This window comes from Erythranthe guttata, chromosome 3, assembly GCF_056151865.1.
Source record: "Erythranthe guttata isolate IM_541 chromosome 3, IM_541, whole genome shotgun sequence".
Taxonomy (NCBI): domain Eukaryota; kingdom Viridiplantae; phylum Streptophyta; class Magnoliopsida; order Lamiales; family Phrymaceae; genus Erythranthe; species Erythranthe guttata.
In genome coordinates this window covers 772,169-791,908 of record NC_142535.1, presented here as the reverse complement: position 1 = coordinate 791,908, position 19,740 = coordinate 772,169, and the positions used below count along the sequence as shown (strand labels likewise).

General features: G+C 35.2%; 1 protein-coding gene, 1 long non-coding RNA gene and 2 other non-coding genes across 12 annotated transcripts; 2 read left to right on the top strand and 2 right to left on the bottom strand.

Moving 5' to 3' along the window:
• Positions 1-1,778: 1,778 nt before the first annotated feature.
• TRNAG-GCC (transfer RNA glycine (anticodon GCC)) lies at positions 1,779-1,849 on the bottom strand. Its single transcript has one exon. It is a non-coding gene; the product is annotated as a tRNA-Gly (tRNA).
• Positions 1,850-3,290: 1,441 nt separating this feature from the next.
• Positions 3,291-7,057, top strand: LOC105953657 (U-box domain-containing protein 43). The gene is made up of 4 exons (XM_012977333.2): positions 3,291-3,602; positions 3,817-4,381; positions 4,492-4,801; positions 5,370-7,057. The coding sequence occupies exons 2-4, from the start codon at positions 3,836-3,838 to the stop codon at positions 6,929-6,931; spliced, it is 2,418 nt and encodes an 805-aa protein (XP_012832787.1). The 5' UTR covers positions 3,291-3,602; positions 3,817-3,835; the 3' UTR covers positions 6,932-7,057.
• Positions 7,058-7,823: 766 nt separating this feature from the next.
• Positions 7,824-7,894, top strand: TRNAG-GCC (transfer RNA glycine (anticodon GCC)). Its single transcript has one exon. It is a non-coding gene; the product is annotated as a tRNA-Gly (tRNA).
• Positions 7,895-11,425: 3,531 nt separating this feature from the next.
• Positions 11,426-14,715, bottom strand: LOC105950498 (uncharacterized). Of its 9 annotated transcripts, XR_016030185.1 has the most exons (5): positions 14,013-14,715; positions 12,963-13,069; positions 12,584-12,821; positions 12,279-12,474; positions 11,426-11,557 (listed from the first exon to the last, which is right to left on the bottom strand). It is a non-coding gene; the product is annotated as an uncharacterized LOC105950498 (long non-coding RNA). The 9 variants fall into 9 exon arrangements; XR_016030181.1 differs by lacking the exon at positions 11,426-11,557 and having other exon boundaries at positions 12,089-12,474; positions 12,963-13,119; XR_016030180.1 differs by lacking the exon at positions 11,426-11,557 and having other exon boundaries at positions 12,089-12,474.
• Between the last annotated feature and the right edge of the window lie 5,025 nt (positions 14,716-19,740).

Sequence of the window (19,740 nt, the reverse complement as noted above, 5' to 3'; positions counted from 1 at the left end):
CATCCCTTCCGGAGAAACTTGAAGTTCTTGAGCTGGAGCCCTCTCGTTTTCAACTGGTTGTTGCTTTGTGGATGTCTCGACTTCGTCTTGAACCTCTATCTGATTCTCCACATCTTGACTAGCATCGGCTTTGTCTATCTTGTTGATCAACTCGGCAATTTGAGAATCTCGTTGTTGAACATGCTTTGCGAGTCCCTCAATGGCCTTTGTCAAACTTGCAATTTGCTCCTCCATGGTTGTAGCGTTTGTTGTCATGACGGATGCCACCTCTGAGTAGCTTGATGTTGAACGAGGCGTGGGTTGTGAAATCTCTCGTTTTGAACCTTCCACGTATTCTGAATGGTTTGAGGCATCGAGTTAGTCTCGGAGGATGCTTGCAGCTTCTTAGCCATACTCCTTGTAGCTAAGCCCACACTTGATGAATCCGAAGTAGCAATCTTCATTGTGAACGTAGAGCAGTCACAGCAACACTTCGAGGATCTTCGAGAGAGAGAAGAGATGAGAGGTAGAGATGTCCCACCGGGCGTGCCAAAATTTGTAGCAACAAATTCTTATCTGCGATTTAGACAAACAAGAAAAACTTGCACAAAGATAATTTATTGAATTAAAATAAAATATTGCGGGTTACAAACTCTAATTTAATCCTCTGATTCTTCTCTCAAGAACAATATGTGTTTGACTTTGAATTTCGGCGTCGGGTCTTTGACTTGATCTTCTCCGGATTTGATTTGGATTTGAATAACGTCTTCTGAGGGTCTTGCGACTTGAATCTCGGATCGAACGCTGAACTTTGACGGGTTTTGACTTGAAGATCTTGGAGTTCTTGATGGATTTGGCCCTTCAATCTCCCTTCGTTCTTGATTTGTTGAAGAACGCCCTCGATTTGATGAAGAACGCCTTGAATTTGATGAAGAACGACTTGAATTTGATGAAGAACGACTTGAATATTGTAGATAGAATTTTCTCCTACGGTTTTTCTTCTTCTTGAGTTGTGTTTTTGAATTGTGTAGGGAGGGTCCCTATTTATAGTGGTAGAATAAGAGTCCTACTTGAAGTCTACTTGATGACGTGGCGCGATTTGATTGGCTCTCTTTAAATTGATATTTATCTCTTATAACTTGGAAGAGAAGAAATAATCATATTGGCCAATAATTAATTAATAATTATTCCCATGACTTGTCTTGCAAGACAAGGTATAATTTAATTTAGACACAATTTAATTGGTTAATTTAATTAACCAATTAATTAATTTTATGCGTCTACAATGAGCTCACGAGTCCTTACTTTTATATATATATATATATATATATATATATATATATATATATATATATATATATATATATATATATATATATATATATATATATATATATATATATATATATATATATATATATATATATATATATTTATATAAATAATGTATAATAGTATAAAATAATAAAAAAACATATATATATTAAAAAAAATTATATATAATATTACAGTTTTATTGTTTATTTTGTAATTTTTTTATTATAATCTAAATAATTTTAGTAATAAAAATTGATTTTAAAAAATAAAAAAACCAAAATGAGCTGGACTCGACTCGAGCTCAAAAAAAAAAAAGGAAGCTTGACGAGCTCGAGCCGGTCAAAACAACCGAGCTAATGATATTTTAGCAAATTAATAAAAAAAAAAAAAAAAAGGCTCAGCAGCGCCGGAATTTCAACAGAAGATCAGTGAAAGCAACGGACCCAACCGCATGCGGCGGCGCAGTAATCATCACAGCCAAATGCACCAGCCGGGAATCGAACCCGGGTCTGTACCGTGGCAGGGTACTATTCTACCACTAGACCACTGGTGCTTGTTGGGCATCTGTAACAATATTCCATATAAGTAGTATATTACAAATTCAAATTTGTCAATTAGGGTAAATTACAACCACTTCTGAAACTTCTGAGATACGGCCAAATTATGAAAACATCCCTCGTGTTTGGATAATTACAAGTGGCCCCATAAACTATGAATCCTCTTACAGTTCTATCCTTATGTTGTCAAATTCAACATAATCTTCTAGATTCCCTAGAAAGTTATCTAGTTTGTACTTGTTTTGTGCAAAAATGCAGTTTATGATGCACCAAAATCTGATATATACCAGCCAAAAAACACATCTTATGATCATTTTGATTCAAAATTTGGAGCTCGAATGAGATAGAATGGTACAAAATTGAGAATATTCCATATAATCTATAAGATTCCACTAAATTTGACACCGCAATGGTGGACGTGTAAGAAGATTTATAGTTAAGGGGTGTGGTTGTAATTACCCAAACAAATGTTTTTTTTTCGTAATTTAACCATACCTTAGAGGGATGGTTGTAATTTACCCATTTACTTATTTTACAAACTGGTGTTATAAGTTACTACATCCGTTTCATATCAAGTGTAACGTTCGATATATTTGTTTTCTCATATTACGTGTCACTTTAGACGTTCAAGGTAAGACATTTTGTTGTAGACAACTGAGTTGAAGAGTTTACGCTGAAAATAGATAGTTTATACTGAAAATGAACAAGTTAGTTGGAGAATCCGAACTGCAAATAGACATCTTCAATGAAAAAAACATTTTTCCAATGGTGTTGTAGAGGAATCTAGGTGGTCGGTGATTGGGGAGTGGTAGGGAGAGGCGGGAGATTGAAAGAAATGTCTTTTTTCAGTCTAAGATGATTATTTGTTATGCAGGCTTTCTAACTAAGTTGCCCGAGAAACTTTTAGTAAAATACGAAAATATGACTATCCTGATTTGAAAGAGTATAAGTCACAAATATTCATAATATAACCTAGTAACCCATCCAACTTTTTTTTGTCTTTCTAAATTTAAATGCAAATATGCATAATATAGATCACCACCATCAATAAAATGCAATACAAATATTTTTGACATACCCAAAATGTCTAACCAATATTAATTAGTTTGTATACTAAAAGTGTATTATATTTTCCTTTTTATAATTATAAAAAAATATCATTGTTATAATTCTCCCTTCCCACTCTTCTAAGAAATGAAAATTTAAATTTATTTTAGTAACTTTAATAAATTTAGATATATTTAATTTTCAATAGTTTTTACTTATATTAAAAAAAAATTAATTTTCATATTTTTTTTAACAAAATTATATTTTTACATTTTTTTTTTATAATTATTCAGCATTCAAATGTAGACACATCAATTTATTATTTTATTCATCATTTAATATTATTGATCATTTAATATTAAACAATTAATTCAAACTCTCTTCTATTTCTTTCTACACAACATCGCTACTCAGTCCAACACCAAACAAACAACGATGACTCCATTAAAATTACAGTCAAAGATTATTCCTTTTTTCATTATTACAAACACATACAACTAATCAAACGTTGTTTCTTGTTTCTCTCTCATCTTTCCTTTGCTTTCTCTCTCATCTTTTGTCCTTTTCCGCAAGAACCCATAACTGAAGCAAGATATTCATGGAGGAATCAGAAGTATTAGCTTCAATTATTTGCTGGGTTTCTTGAAATTACTTCGCCCATCAATTGCTTGTGTTAATTCTTTCAAGATTTTTCCTTTTGAGGTAATGAATCTCAACTTTTGTAATTCTCTTGTTGAAATTGATGACCCATGTTCACTAAATTATCTGCTCACTTGCTCAATTTTATTTATTTAGGGTTTAATTCAGTTCTTGATTTAACCATGTTGGGGATTTCGAAATGCTGTTGAAATTCAATTGAAATGTTTTGGGTGTTATTTTTTCAATTTATTGTCTTATTATTTCTTTCAATTTGTAGTTAGAATCTGAAAATTATCATGGCTGGGAATTGGGATTCGATTTCCGAGCAAGGCGACGAAAGCCACCATTTCGACAAGCTACACATCGAACCAATTTACGATGCATTTATCTGCCCGCTAACCAAGCAAGTAATGCGAAACCCCGTCACTCTCGAAAACGGGCAAACGTTCGAGAGAGAAGCAATCGAGAAATGGTTCAGAGAGTGCAGGGAGAGTGGAAAAAGACCCGTTTGCCCCTTAACTCTGAGGGAGCTGAAAAGCACGGAGCTCAATCCGAGTATTGCATTGCGAAACACAATCGAAGAGTGGAATGCAAGAAACGAAGCTGCTCAAATAGACATGGCCCGCAAATCGTTATCGTTGGCCAGCCCGGAGAACGATGTTACACAAGCGTTGGGATTCGTGCAGCACTTGTGCCAAAAAAACCCGTCGGATAAACATGTTATCCGTAATGCTGGTTTGATACCTATGATTGTTGATGTGCTTAAAAGCAGTAGTCGTCGAGTTAGACGGAAAGCTCTAGAAACCCTTCGATCTGTTGTCGAAGATGATTCCGATAATAAGGTGGGTTTTTTTTTTCTTTTTTTTTTTATTTTTTTATTTTTTGATGTATTTATATTTTCTATTGAATTATTTAATTTTTTTAAAAATTTTGAATCTAAATATTTTTGTAGGAAATAATGGCGGAAGGGGACACGGTGCGAACGGTGGTGAAATTCTTGTCACACGAGCAATCGGAGGAGAGAGAAGAAGCTGTTTCGTTGTTGTACGAGCTTTCTAAATCGGAGAAGCTATGTGAGAAGATTGGTTCGGTTAATGGGGCGGTTCTCATTTTAGTAGGAATGGCTAGCAGTAACTCGGAAGATGTTCTGACTGTTGAAAAAGCCGATTTTACCCTTGATAATCTTGCGCAGTGTGAGAACAATGTAAGACAAATGGCTGAATGCGGCAGATTACAGCCGCTTCTTACGCTACTACTCGAAGGTACATCTCGTCAACTTTTTGCAAAAGCTTTTACAATCAGCAAAAGTCAGTGATTCTGAGTTAAGTGTAGAATAAGCGGAATTTTTTTTTCGGAAGTGCAAAACTAATTCGAATTCCATTCCAAAAGAAAATCAGAAAAAAAAAAATCGGAATTCTGATATTGGAACGAAAGAACTTGGTCCGAAATCCGAAAATTTTGGATCGGAATCGGCGGAATTTGTAATTTTCAATTTTTTAGTCACCTATAATAAAAAATGCATAGTAATATTGATACTTTTAGCATAATTTTAGAAAAAAATTGGTTTTTTTTTTTTTTTTTTTTTGCGAATATTTTCGGAAATTGAAATCAGATCGGAAATCGAAATCAAATATGTATCCCAATTCCGTTCTCAAATCAAATCAGAAATCGAAACTATGGGGATTCAGAATGACAAATGTTATTCCAAAATCAGAAATATTTGGATAAGAATCGGCAGAATTCGAAATTTTCGTTGCAATTATTTTGCACTCCTACTCATGACAAAGTAATATATATAATAATAATAATTATCAATGTTAATTATTGCAGGATCTCCCGAAACTAAACTATCAATGGCATCGTTCCTCGGCGAACTAGTTCCAAACAACGAGGTGAAGCTCTTCGTCGCCCGAACGGTCGGTTTCTCGTTAATCAATCTAATGAAGAGCAGCGCTATAGAGTCACGAGAAGCGTCTCTAAAAGCTCTAAATCAAATCTCCTCCGACGAAGCCAGCTCTAAGGTCTTGATCGAGGCCGGTATTCTTCCGCCCCTCGTAAAAGACCTATTCACCGTCGGAGCCAAACAACTCCCGATGCGCCTCAAGGAAGTTTCAGCGACGATCCTCTCCAATATCGTGAATTCGGGCCACGATTTCGATTACATACCCGTGGGGCCCGATCACCAAACCCTCGTCTCGGAGGAAATAATCCACAACCTTTTACACCTCATTAGTAATACGGGCCCCACTATAGGGTCCAAACTTCTCCAAGTTCTCGTCGGTCTCACGAATTCGTCTTCCACCGTAATTAGCGTCGTTTCTGCTATTAAAAGCTCCGGTGCTATAAATAGCACAGTTCAATTTATCGAGGCCCCCCAGAGCGATCTGAGGCTGGCCTCGATAAAGCTTCTTCAGAACCTCTCGCCGCACATGGATCAAGAATTGGCCGATTGCTTGCGGGCCCCGCTTTCGGGCCTAATCAGGGTTATAACGGAAAACGTAGGTATGGTAACGGAAGAGCAAGCGGCGGCAGTCGGCTTACTAGCGGATCTTCCTGAGAGAGATTCGGGGCTTACTAGGCAAATGCTCGACGAAGGTGTTTTCGAGATGTTCGTTTCAAGAATCGTCAAAATACGACAAGGGGGGGCGAGGGGGGGCCGTTTTATGACCCCCTATTTAGAAGGGCTCGTGAAGGTCCTATCAAGAATCACGTTCGCCTTAACCGACGAGGGCGCTCGAGCAATTTGCCATAGCCACAATCTCGCCTCTCTCTTCGTAGAACTTTTGCAAGCGAACGGGCTCGACAACGTACAAACGGCATCGGCTATGGCGTTAGAGAATCTATCTCAAGAATCGAAGAATCTGACGAAATTACCGGAACATCCTTCTCCGGGGGTCTGCGCCCCCTTCTTCCCTTGCTTAAGCAAACCCCAAATTGTTACGGGACTATGCAAAATCCACCGTGGCAAATGTTCGTTGAGAGAAACATTTTGCTTATTGGAGGGAAATGCGGTCGATAAACTAGTCGCGCTCTTGGACCATAATAATGATAAAGTGGTGGAAGCTTCGCTTGCGGCTATTTCAACTTTGTTGGACGATGGAGTTGATATAAACGAGGGCGTTCAATTGTTGATAGATACGGAAGGGATTAAGCCTATACTCGACTTGTTGCTCGAGAAACGAACGGAGAGTTTGATAAGGAGGGCAGTTTGGGCAGTTGAAAGATTGTTGAGGAATGAAGAGATTGCTTATGAAGTTTCGGGTGATCCGACTGTTGTTACGGCACTTGTGGATGCTTTTCAAAACGGAGATTATCGGTCACGGCAGATTGCTGAGCGTGCGTTGCAACATGTCGACAGAATCCCGAGATTCTCGGGTATTTTTCCGATCTAGTGAATGGTTATTTTCGAACTAGTTAATACTGCAATTGGCAGTTTGTATTATTATTATAATAAATTATTTTTTTGTTGAGTCTTTGAGATGTGAAGGTATATAGTTTATTACATTTTGTTGGGTTAACCCTTTTTTTTTTTTTTTTTTTTAATTATTTCCATAGTTTTTTACTTTAGAAGTTCAATGTGAGATTATGCATCATTTGCAGGAAGTTGTTAAGGATACATTGTCAATTATTGTGGATTTTAGTCATGATTATTGAGGAAAAATCACTAAAACAATTCTTACTCTGCTCCTAGGGGTAAAAATCGGATGGAGCGGCTTGGAATTTGTACTTCTACAATTTTTTTTTCAGAAGTGAAAAACTAATTCCAATTACGTCCCTATAAAATCGGAAAGGTTGGAAATTGAAATGAAAACAATTGTTCCAATAACAGATTTTTTTATCAAAATCGCGAAATTTACCACTTTATAAGATGGTTTAATTCTATTTTGTACCCTTGAAATACACCAATTTGACTTTTTACGCCCCAAAAGTAATTTATGGCACCTTGCATCCTAGAAACATGCTTAAGTTTATTGACTAATTTTCTGGTTGTCAATAGAGTCAAATTTTTGTCACTTGGACCTACAATTTGACGTCATGTACAATTTATATCCTGAGGGGTATTTTGGACATTTGCAAAAATATTTTATGTTTGGACATATGTTCAATATATTTGGGTTTATGAGCTTATTTGCAATATCCATAAAATTTTGATCCTTTGTTAGCTGCAGCCGGATTTACATTTAAAGCTGCAGAAGAAATTTTTAAATAAATATAATTGGCTAATTTAATTTTTAATATATTAGATAGGAATATATATATTGTATTGCTACAGAAAGACATGAAGCACCAGTGGTCTAGTGGTAGAATAGTACCCTGCCACGGTACAGACCCGGGTTCGATTCCCGGCTGGTGCATTTGGCTGTGATGATTACTGCGCCGCCGCATGCGGTTGGGTCCGTTGCTTTCACTGATCTTCTGTTGAAATTCCGGCGCTGCTGAGCCTTCCTTTTTTTCATTTTTTTTTGCGTGATTTATACAATTATCAGCATATCAGCATATATATCTATACTAGATAGGGAGCACCGCGCAAGGCGCGGTGCCGGTGCCCCGTTCACGTATTTGCACAAGTATATACAATTTTTGCTGGGAACGCATTTATATAAAGTTGAACGGGTTATTTTGAATGGTTTGATGATTGGTTGTACCTGAAATTGGCGTTCTATGTGCATAATAAAATAGATAAAATTTGTGCAGAAAACGAGTTCTATATGCATAATAAAATAGGTAATAGTTGTATAGGAAACATAAGGCTAGCTAGCATAATAAAATAGGTAATAGTTGTACAGCTGCAGTAGAGCTAGAATCAGCAAGAAGTTATTCCAATTTATCTCTTATTGCTAACCGAGAAGGTGCATAGTTGTAGTAGGTGCTTCTTGATTCAATACGTGGTAGTCTTGCAGATGAGTGGCTGCAACAGTTTTTTAATTATATCTACTGTTCATTGTGTCTGTGTATATGGTGAACCTTAACATTTTGAGAAACAAGCTGAAAAAAGAAAACAACGTAGACATTTGAAAATGCTACGAAATCATCAGCACAAGAGATAGACAAGATCACACGAGCAACAACTCGTAAATCAATCTTTCAAATGATCAACAATGTTGTGAAAAGGCCAATTTCGGGTCAAATTTGCAATTTCGTTGGAGCGGTTAAAAAGATGGAGTAAGTATAGGGGTGATTCTACAATTTTCAAAGTTGTTTTAGGCTGGGAGGTGGATTTTCAGAAATTATAAATTGACCCCCACTTGGGGTATTTCCGGTTTAAGGACCAAAAAAAATTGTATATAGTATAAGGACCAACACTGTAATTATCCCAAGTTTATTATAAATAAAATAATAAATTAAAGTTTTATTAAATTCGTAAATCGTAAAATTTGATCGATTTGTGGATATTTAAGATTTATTTTCAGATTTTTTCACAGAGGGAGGTGGATTTCCAGAAAATTACAAATTGACCCCACTTAGGGGGCATTTCCGGTTTACGGACCAAAATTAAAAATGATATAATATAGGGACCAAAAGTGTAATTATCCAAATTTTATTAATTAATATAATAAATAAAAGTTTTCTTAAATCGTAAATCGTAAAAGTTGATCGATCAGTTGATATTTAAATTTATTTTAACATTTGAATCGACATATGTATTTTTTAGCTCGGTATTGCGAATTTTCGTAAATGAGTCACACGCAATTACATCTTAGGAGGAGTTGAAACATGCGACATAGGTACGAATGAATTGAATCGTAAGATTTCAATCGTAAATCATAAGATTTTAGGCTTGGTATTGCTAATTTTCGTAAATGAGTCATACGCGATTATAGCTCAGGAGGAGTTGAAGCATGTTGTGTTGGTTGCAGATATTTTAGATATTGCATGAGAGATCCACTTTGGGGCCAAATTTGCAATTTGGGTAGAGCGGCTATAAAGATGGAGTAAGTATAGGGGTGATTTTGCAGTTTTCAGAACTGTTTCAGCCAGGAGGTTGGATTTCCTGAAATTACAAATTGACCCCCACTTGGGGGCATTTTCGGCTTAAGACCGGAAATTAAAAATGCTATATAATATAGGGACCAAAATTGTAATTATCCCAATGATCGATATGTTGATATTTAACATTTATTTTAACATTTGAATCAACTTAGGTATGAATGAATTGAATCGTAAGATTTAAATCGTAAATCATAAGATTTTAAGCTAAGTATTACGAATTTTCGTAAATTAGTCACATGATTACAGTTGAGGAGGAGCCGAAGCATGCGTTGGTGGGGATATTGGGGTCAAAAATACAATTTGCGTGGAGCGGCTAGGAAGATGGAGTAAGTATAGGGATGATAATGCAATTTTCAGAACTGTTTAAGTCAAGGAGGTGGATTTCTAGAAATTACAAATTGACCCCCACTTGGTGAGCGTTACCTGTTTAAGGACCAAAATTAAAAATGGTAGATAAAATAGGGACCAAACCTGTAATTATCCCAAGTTTATCATAAATAATATAATAAATTAAAGTTTTCTTAAATTGTAAATCGTAAAATTTGATCGATTTGTTGATATTTAAGATTTATTTTAACATTTGAATCGACTTAGGTATGAATGAATTGAATCATAAGGTTTGAATTGTAAATCATAAGATTTTAAGCTCGGTATTGCGAATTTTCGTAAATGAGTTACACACGATTACGGCTGAGAAGGAGTCGAAGCATGTTGCATGTTGCGTTGGTGGTGGATATTTCGGATATTGCAAGAGAAATCCACTTTGGGGTCAAATTTGCAATTTAGGTGGAGCTGGTGGGAAGATGGAGTAAGTATAGAGGTGATTCTGCAATTTTTGGAATTGTTTGAGCCAGGGAGGTGGGTTTCCATAAATTACAAACTGAACCCCACATGGGCGGCATTTTGGATTGAAGGACCAAAACAAAAAATTATATGTAATATAGGGACCAAAATTGTAATTATCTAAAGTTTGTTATAAAAAAATATTATAAATTAAAGTTTTCTTAAAGCATAAATCGTAAAATTTGATCGGTTTATTGATATGTAAGACTTATTTGAACATTTGAATCGACTTAGGTTTGAATGAATTGAATCGTAACATTTGAATCGTAAATTATAAGATTTTAAGCTCAGTATTGCGAATTTTTGTAAATGAGTCACACACGATTACAGCTGAGGAGGAGTCGAAGCATGCAACGTTGGTGGCGGAATTTTCGGATGTTGCAAGAGAGATCCAATTTGGGGTCAAATTTGCAATTTTGGTGGAAAGACTGCGAAGATGGAGTAAGTATAGGGGTGATTCTGCAATTTTCAGAAGTGTTTCAGCAAGGGAGGTGGATTTCCAGAAATTACTAATTGACTCCCACTTGGTCAATGGTATATGCATATGTATTGTCTCATATTTTCTCGGTTAATTTCTTCGAGAGCCTATTTTATGAATTCCGATCTTCTTTGGCTTGAAGGTATCTTCCAACTTTAATTTGCTGGCCACCAAGGACAAAGTGTGGCGGCCTTCAAGTGATTCGCGTTAACGCCTTTTCGAAAATATATAGATTATTGCTCTGTTGTTAGTAAAGTTTGTGTTCTTGCTTCGTTTTGTTCATTATAGCCATGCGTCGTTAGATGTTATATAATCGCCACTTATCTATCATTTCTTATATGATCATTTTTGTCGCCGCATGATGAAATGTTGAAGGTGTTGGTGCTGGTGGAGTTCTTTTTTGGTTGTACTGCATCTAGTGTGAAATAGAATTTTCAGTAAATGTATTTATGCATTTAGGGAGCAGCACAGAACCTACTTCCTTGCTGAACTTTGCGTATTTCGGCAACCAATTTTATGACTGCCCGATTTTCCTTCCTTTTTTTTTTTTTTTTTTTTTTTTTTATGCAGAGCCCCAGCTCCAATGAAGATAAATTCTTCCATAAATCTCCGTTGCTGGACTTAGAAAGAACGGGCTCTGTAAAATTGATAATTCTAGTTTTAAAGCTTCGTTCCTCCGGTACGAGATGCCACTGGGATTGGGATTCTGTAAGAATAATTGAGGTAATTATGATGATAGTGACAATAAACATAACCTTACATGTAAAGTATTACAGTTCAAAGGTTGAGTTTAGAGTAAAATACACATTGTTACTATCACATGATGCAACATCTAATCTATAAAATTAAAAAACTATATAACGGTCGAGACATCTTCAACGGAATTAAATTGATTGAGGCGCATTTCCATATATGCTAATGAAATTGAAAGTGGATTTATCTATTTATAGATAAGAATGCATATATTATAGTATGGAATGAGATATATGAATTTTATTTTTTTCATAAATGCTGCAACAATAATCTCATAATCCGAATTGTGTGTACTTGAATAAAATAACAAAAAAATCATGCCATTGTCTGAAGATTCCCACTTTATTTTACCCTTATTGAGGGTTATGTTCTTGATAAATTTGTTTACTCATTTTTTCCTAACATCACAGAAAAAGAAATACAAAGATATTGTAAATCACCTGACCCCCTCTCCCCCTTTTCTTTAACACCGAAAACAAAAAAGTTGATGACCAAGAGTCATTTTCATAAGCCTTAGAATATGGATGGATATTTACAGCTGCAATAATGATAAAGATGCAAATTACCTCATAGTTATTAAGTACAAAAGTCACAAAATAATGAGGCAAATTGTTTGCGTCAAACAAAATTTGTATACATACTACATTAGAAGCTGGTCGACACAAAATTATTACCGAAATCATTGCTACTGTTGACTTATTTCCAGAGATTGGCTGCACGGTGATATGTAACCGTGCAATGTCTTTTGGGTGATGTAAGTTCTGATGTATTGCACGCTTCAATATTCTCTATCTTTTTCCAAGTTCCGGTGATTTGCATTTAGTGGAAACGGTCTCATGTTTAATGTCTATCTTCCCCAAGGATGTTGTCCTGTTGTGTGGTTAAACCGTAATCCATGTAATTCAGAAGTTGTCCAATTGGCTTTCACCAAAGTAATAAAATATTTGAGAATCATCATAGAGAAAGAGTAGAAAAATACCAGAAGCAATATTAATGGATAAAGAATCCAGTTCATTTCTTCTCACAACCTCTATTGAAAAAGTAGCTTGCTACGAGCTTCTTCTCGGGAGTATGATGATCAACCTGACTATTTCAAAATACGCGGGCAACACACCTCTGTGGAAATTACTCTTAGCAGTTGGAGCGTTATCATTTCTTCAAAAAAAAAAAGTGCAATAGCAGAATATGCTTTGAAGCATTAACACACTATAGCCTGTCTGAAAAATGTTAAGGAGGTTTGTCCGTCAGTCTCATTCCGTCACGTAAGAGGGCATGAGGCACATAACAAGAGAGGCAAAATGCAAAATATCTCTGTAAATTATAAGGCAAAATAGAGTTCTAAATACGGAAACACGCACCTCTTAGAAAAGTCTTATTCAAGACATGGCCTCTGTTACTATTTCCACAAAAACAAAATTTGTAATAACAGAACACACGCTGAAGCAGTCACATGCCAAAACATAACCTGTAAATGTTAGGGAAGTTTATACCTAGTCGGCATAATATATAGATGGCCTGTAAAGTAACAAAAACATTAAATTGATTGCAAACAGGTGCATTTATTGGAAAATATTCAGTAACAAAAGTCTAACAACAAAGTTTATGCATGTCATCATATAGCAAGGGCCGGAGCAGATAGAAAGATAAGTAAAAAGGCATAAATCCATTGTTATATTAAAGAAGTCGGCATAAGTAAAGGCATAATATATCTAATATTCAATGACTATGCACTCTGCAGTACGTGCTGCGTCGAACACGAGTTCTAATGCACTTTGACATGTTCGTAATTGTGATTCTACTACTAATTAGGGTCGATGAAGCTAAAATTAAGAAGATGCAGCATATTAGAGGTAAAAACATAACAGCTGTTTTAGATTCTTATACCTCCACTTATTATTTATTGCTAACTGGTTTCAAAACGAGATATAACATACGAGTCGAACACGTTGTTCACACTAAAAGTCATCGATCTTTACGTTAAAATTCATAATTTCTTGCCAACATAAGCTGCATAATAACATATAGATTGATTGATTTTCCATGATAGACCGTAGTCACCGAACGAAGATTCCTACATGTTTCGTTCAAACGCTATCCCCTTATTTGGTAAATAAGTCCCCGAAAGAAATTTACTCTAGGAATTACGGAAATCAGTTTAGCAGAAAACTCAGAAAAGTTGACCAGTAAAAAACCCACCATCATCAATCGTGCATCTTATTTAGAATTCACATTACTAATTTGCAAATATTTTAAAGAAACTCAATATACGCATTTCTTGCATTTGTATCGATGGAAACTCAATCAATCAACAGCTAATTCTTACAGCAAACGTTAATATTAAAACAGAACATATATCGAGTATCAAAACAAAGAAAATAATAAGAGCAACAACAGTAAGAGGGCCTTACGCAGTGGTCTATTGGTCGCCGCCTTGAGTGCCGGTGCCGACGAAAAATCTGGCTTGTTTTCCGGGCGAGTTTTTGCTCCCTCCATAGCTGCACAGTCGAATCAAAGAAAGGCTTCATTTGCGTACCTCGTCAGAAACCCGAAGAGAAACCCATCGGCGCCGGTCAAATCCTCCGGAGAACCGATTACGGGAATTGAATCGTCCTTCTGTGGGGCCAGCATTTTGGCGAGGACTTCATCGGGAAGGGTATGGGGCGCCCGGTAGAGCACGGCGTCGATGCCGCAGACGCTTCATCCGGCGGGCGAGTCCCTCCCCGTGGTAGTACACTATGAAGAGTTTGAGATTCCGATTGGGTTCGGAGGGAGAATTGAGAGGGAGAATTTCGTTGGAGAGTGAGGAGCCATTGATTTACTACTGTTGGAGCAGCCATCGATTGCCCTGTAAAGGGGCCTCGCGCTGTCGAGAGTCGTCGGAGGAACTGGCGGCGGTCGGCAGTCAACAACTGTGGGAAAAAAAGAGAACAAAAGAAAATGAAAAATAAAATAAAAAAGAAGCAGGTTAAGCAGGAAGATTTAAAATTGAAAAATATATGGAAAGGAAAATGAACAGGCGATGGTGATTGGAAGGTGAGTGAGAAACGGCGTCGTTTCACAAATTAAAGTGCGGAAAGAAAAACAAAAAGAAATGGGGGCGAGATTTAAGGGGTGATGCACATATATATATACTTAATATATATATATATAGAGCAATTTGAAGAAATGACCTTAAATCTTTGTGCGGCACGGACCCTAATAAAGAAAGGGCGCCAGGAAAAAAAGAGAACAAAAGAAAATGAAAAATAAAATAAAAAAGAAGCAGGTTAAGCAGGAAGATTTAAAATTGAAAAATATATGGAAAGGAAAATGAACAGGCGATGGTGATTGGAAGGTGAGTGAGAAACGGCGTCGTTTCACAAATTAAAGTGCGGAAAGAAAAACAAAAAGAAATGGGGGCGAGATTTAAGGGGTGATGCACATATATATATACTTAATATATATATATATATATATATATATATATATATATATATATATATATATATATATATATATATATATCCTATTTTTTCCCGTCTATTCAATTATATTATATATTTATTCTATTTAATGTTTTAATCTATTTAATTATATCATTTAAGCCTACTTATTTGTAGTCCACTTACTCAAAGCCCCACATGTATGACTTGCTCTCATCTTCTATTTCTCAATTTCATTACGTTTCTTAAAAAAAAACAAAAAAAAAAAAAAAAATTATTCTCTCCCACAGTCACACTAATAGCGGTTAAATTGCCCCCCACCGACGATCGTTTTAGCATTTGACAACTTCTCTGTGTAAATTTGATAATCGACTTGATATTCATGTTTCTTAAGTTTTCATAGCAATTTAGCTATATTCTGAAAGTGAAGGAAAAAAATTCATATCGAATTTTCATCTCAAATTTCTTTCGTAGCAAAATTTTTTTCGGGGCCGCTGCCCCTGAACCCCCGTGTGTTTAAGCCCCTCCTCACCAAACTTTTTGGCTTCGCCACTGCCGTACCATATCGCAATACTATATCGAATTGCGATATGGAGTGATGTTCAGTGGTCATCTACCATTGAATACTTACATATGCAATCATCTCTCTCCCAAATTATGCAACTACACAAAATGAACCAACAAAATACGTAGATCTAGTTTCCAAACGATTATTGTGCATAAATGTGATTATACGTGTGTGTGTGTGAGTGTGCTGAGGTCACTATGTGGTGTGTGTGCGCACTTGGGTTTGCGGACGTGTATGTCTGTCTCTTAATTGAAGAGTTTCAGTGATGGCAACAGTGGATAGCGGGGAGGAGCATATCTGAAGGATTATATCAAAGATGAAAGAAGTGGTGGAGAAGAAGACATGGATAAATTATTGTTAGCAAAATACCAAAATTTCATTGTCTTCATCTGGAAAAGTATTAGTGAAATTGCCCTATAAAATAATATAAAATATGAGGGCTAAGATTGTATATACGAAATTAAAAATTGTTTTGTCAATAGTGTAGTCAATATTGTGATATGCCGCGATATGTATCGTGATATGATACGATTTCTATGAAAACAATACAACTCGGCATATGTATCGATTGTAATCAAGTACCGATAAATATCGCTTGATATCGCGATTCAATACGATATTTGGTTTGGGGATGATTCATTAATATTCGGTATATTTAAGGGTGATTTGTGCGATTTTCAGCACAATTTCGGTGATTTATGCAATTTTCAGCACATTAATTGGGGGCGTTTCGTGCGATTTTCAGCACCTTTTTTTTAATTAACAATTGTGTTTTTTTTAGTTAAGGCAAAGCAAACAGAGAAAATGCTTAGATAAAATTTATTGTTCTCCCAATCAAAACCAATAAATTTGTTCAACATCACATAAAACAAAATGCAATATATATTAGCAAAGGTAATAAAACCGATAATAGCATTTCTAAAAACGATGACTTTTATCCTAGTTAATAATTTAATTCTGAAACTTTAATTAATTAGATCTACTTTAAATGGATGGTTTAATTGTAAAATATTAAGTTTTACATGTTTATTATATGATATATATTTCGTACTATTTTTAGTAGTTAGTTAAATATCTTACGATAATATACGATAAATGATAGAGTACAATATATGGAGGGAAATGTTAACAATGTTTGTCAACCGCCTGCATGCTTTATGACTTATTTAATTTGATATCGCATAATCTTTCTTGGGATGGTATATCTACATTAAGTGATGTATACATATATTTTATATATATATATATATATATATATATATATATATATATATATATATATATATATATATATATATATATATATATATATATATATGTGTGTGTGTGTGTGTCCTTTAATAAGACATATATTCATATCATTTACTAATATTTACATTGGGCATGAGAAATATATATTCATGTCATTTAATAAGATTTAGTTATTGTGTATATTTTGTTTTTCTATTTAAACCACACAATTTCATCTGTTAGTTAAACATACTCGTTTTGTTCAAATGAAGAAAGTAAAAGTGATATTTTGGAGAGTTGTAGGTAAATCTTTATAAATTCTTTTAAATTGGGGTTCTCATTTAATTTGCCTCTATCTAATTTCAACATCTCTCTCTTTTTATAATTCTTCTTAAAATTATTTCCAAATATACAATACAAAAAACATATTTGGATTTATAAAATTTGTACCAACAATAAAGTAATAGCACTTTGTTGAGTTTTGTGTTTTTGGTAAACAGTCGCACGGGCCTCGTCACTGCGACCCCTTTGTGCGGAGGCACCCCCTCACCTGAAGTTACGGGACAATTTTGCCGAGTTCCTTAAAGAGAGTTGTCTCACGCACTTAGTATTCTCGACCTACCCACCTGTGTTGGTTTCGGGTACATGTACCCCTTTGTTTAAAGGTCGTTCGAGCCTTTTCTGGGAGTATATGGCGTGGGTTACTTCAATGCTGTAGCACTGATGCTCAAACATTATCTCGAAGTATTTCGTTACCCCTTGTTACCCTTAAAATATATACGTATATCGTATGTTTTGGGAGGACCGAGTATTTGTTGACAAACGATCAAGTCAATATCAACTGAAATCTCGGAATATCAACTCAAAGAAGGTATTTTTCACTCTCTCATTCTCTTATAATTCATTATTTGTCTCTAATATATATGATCAATGATAAATTTTAGAGTTATTCCCAAAATAAAATAAATAATAATAATAATCATTTAAACATCTTCTTCGTCTTCTTCTTTGAGTCATATCCTAGTATGAGTAATTATATACCTAATACTACAAATTAAGGCTATGATTATTATTTTTCACCTATTGCCTTCAATATTTATCAGAATTCCTAGTGCAATTCCAATAATATTGTCGGCAAACCCGAAATCAACGGTGATTCTGAATCATACAAGAATTGAAATTAAATTTATGGCACATGAAATGAACATAACTAGGGAATATACGTCCTTAAAATATTCCTCGAGTATAAGTGCAAGTACGGGGAATACCATCACACATAGCGCCTCGAGAGCTCTGAGTATGCGAATCTTTACTTCGACATCTCGTATCGACTTGTACCCATACGAGAGCAAGAGCGCAACAAACACGAGCAGAAAATATATCGGAACTCCAAAACACATGTGCAGACGAAAACAATACCGTAGTGGCCGAGGCTCGGGATTTTTATTTTCCGAGAAACTGCTAATTATTTATGTTATTATTTGCAGAAGACGTAGATAAAATAATAAACATAAATAATTAGTAGTTTCTCGGAATAAAAATCCTGAGCATCAGCCACTACGGTACTGTTTTCGTTCTGCACATGTGTTTTGGAGCTGCGGTATATTTTCTGCTCGTGTTTGTTGCGCTCTTGCTCTCGTATGGGTACAAGTCGATACGAGATGTCGAAGTAAAGATTCGCATACTCAGAGCTCTCGAGGCGCTATGTGTGATGGTATTCCCCGTACTTGCACTTATAGTCGGAGAATATTTTAAGAACGTATATTCCCTAGTTATGTTCATTTCATGTGCCATTAATTTAATTTCGATTCTTGTACGATTCAGGATCACCGTTGATTTTGGGTTGGCCAACAATATTATCTGAATTGCACTAGAAATTCTGATAAATATTGAAGGCAAGACGTGAAAAATAATAATCATAGCCTTAATTTGTAGTATTAGGTATATAATTACTCACACTAGGATATGACTCGAAAAATTAAAGTGATGAAGAAGACGAAGAGGATGTTTGGATGATGATGATGATGATGATGATGATGATGATGATGATGATGAAGAAGAATATTATTATTATTATTATTATTATTATTATTATTATTATTATTATTATTATTATTATTATTATTATTACAACCACCCCTGAGGAATGATCAAATTACGAAAAACCCCTTATGTTTGGATAATTACACATACCCCCTCAACTTGAATTTTCTTACACCTCCACCCTTATGGTGTCAAATTCAACATAATCATCTAGATTCCGTAGAATGTTCTCTAGTTTGTACTCGTTTTGTGCAAAAATATAGTGTCTGATGCATTACAATCTGATATTTACAAGCCAAAAAACACATCTTATGACCATCTTGCTTCAAAATGTGGAGCTCGAATGGGATAAAAACGGTTACAAAATTGAGAATATTTCATATAATCTAGAAGATTCCGCTAAATTGAAGCTACAAGGGTTGACGTGTAAAAAGATTTATAGTTGAAAGGAGTGGTTGTAGTTACCCAAACAAAATGATAGTTTTAGTAATTCAATCATACCTCATGGGTGGTTGTAATTTGATCACTGATTTCTGCTTACTGAAAAAAGATTTTGCAAAAAGTTGATGAGTTTACCTCCGAGTAATAGCGTAAGAAGTGGCTGCAATCTGCCGCAATCAGCCATTTGTCTTACGTTGTTCTCACGCTGCGCAAGATTATCAAGGGTAAATCGGCTTTTTCAACAGTCAAAACATCTTCCGAATTACTACTAAAATGAGAACCGCCCCATTAACTGAACCAATCTTCTCACATAGCTTCTCCGATCTAGAAAGTTCGTACAACAAAGAAACAACCTCTTCTCTCTCCTCCGATTGCTCGTGTGACAAGAATTTCACCATTGTTCGCACCGTGTTCTCTTCCGCCATTATTTCC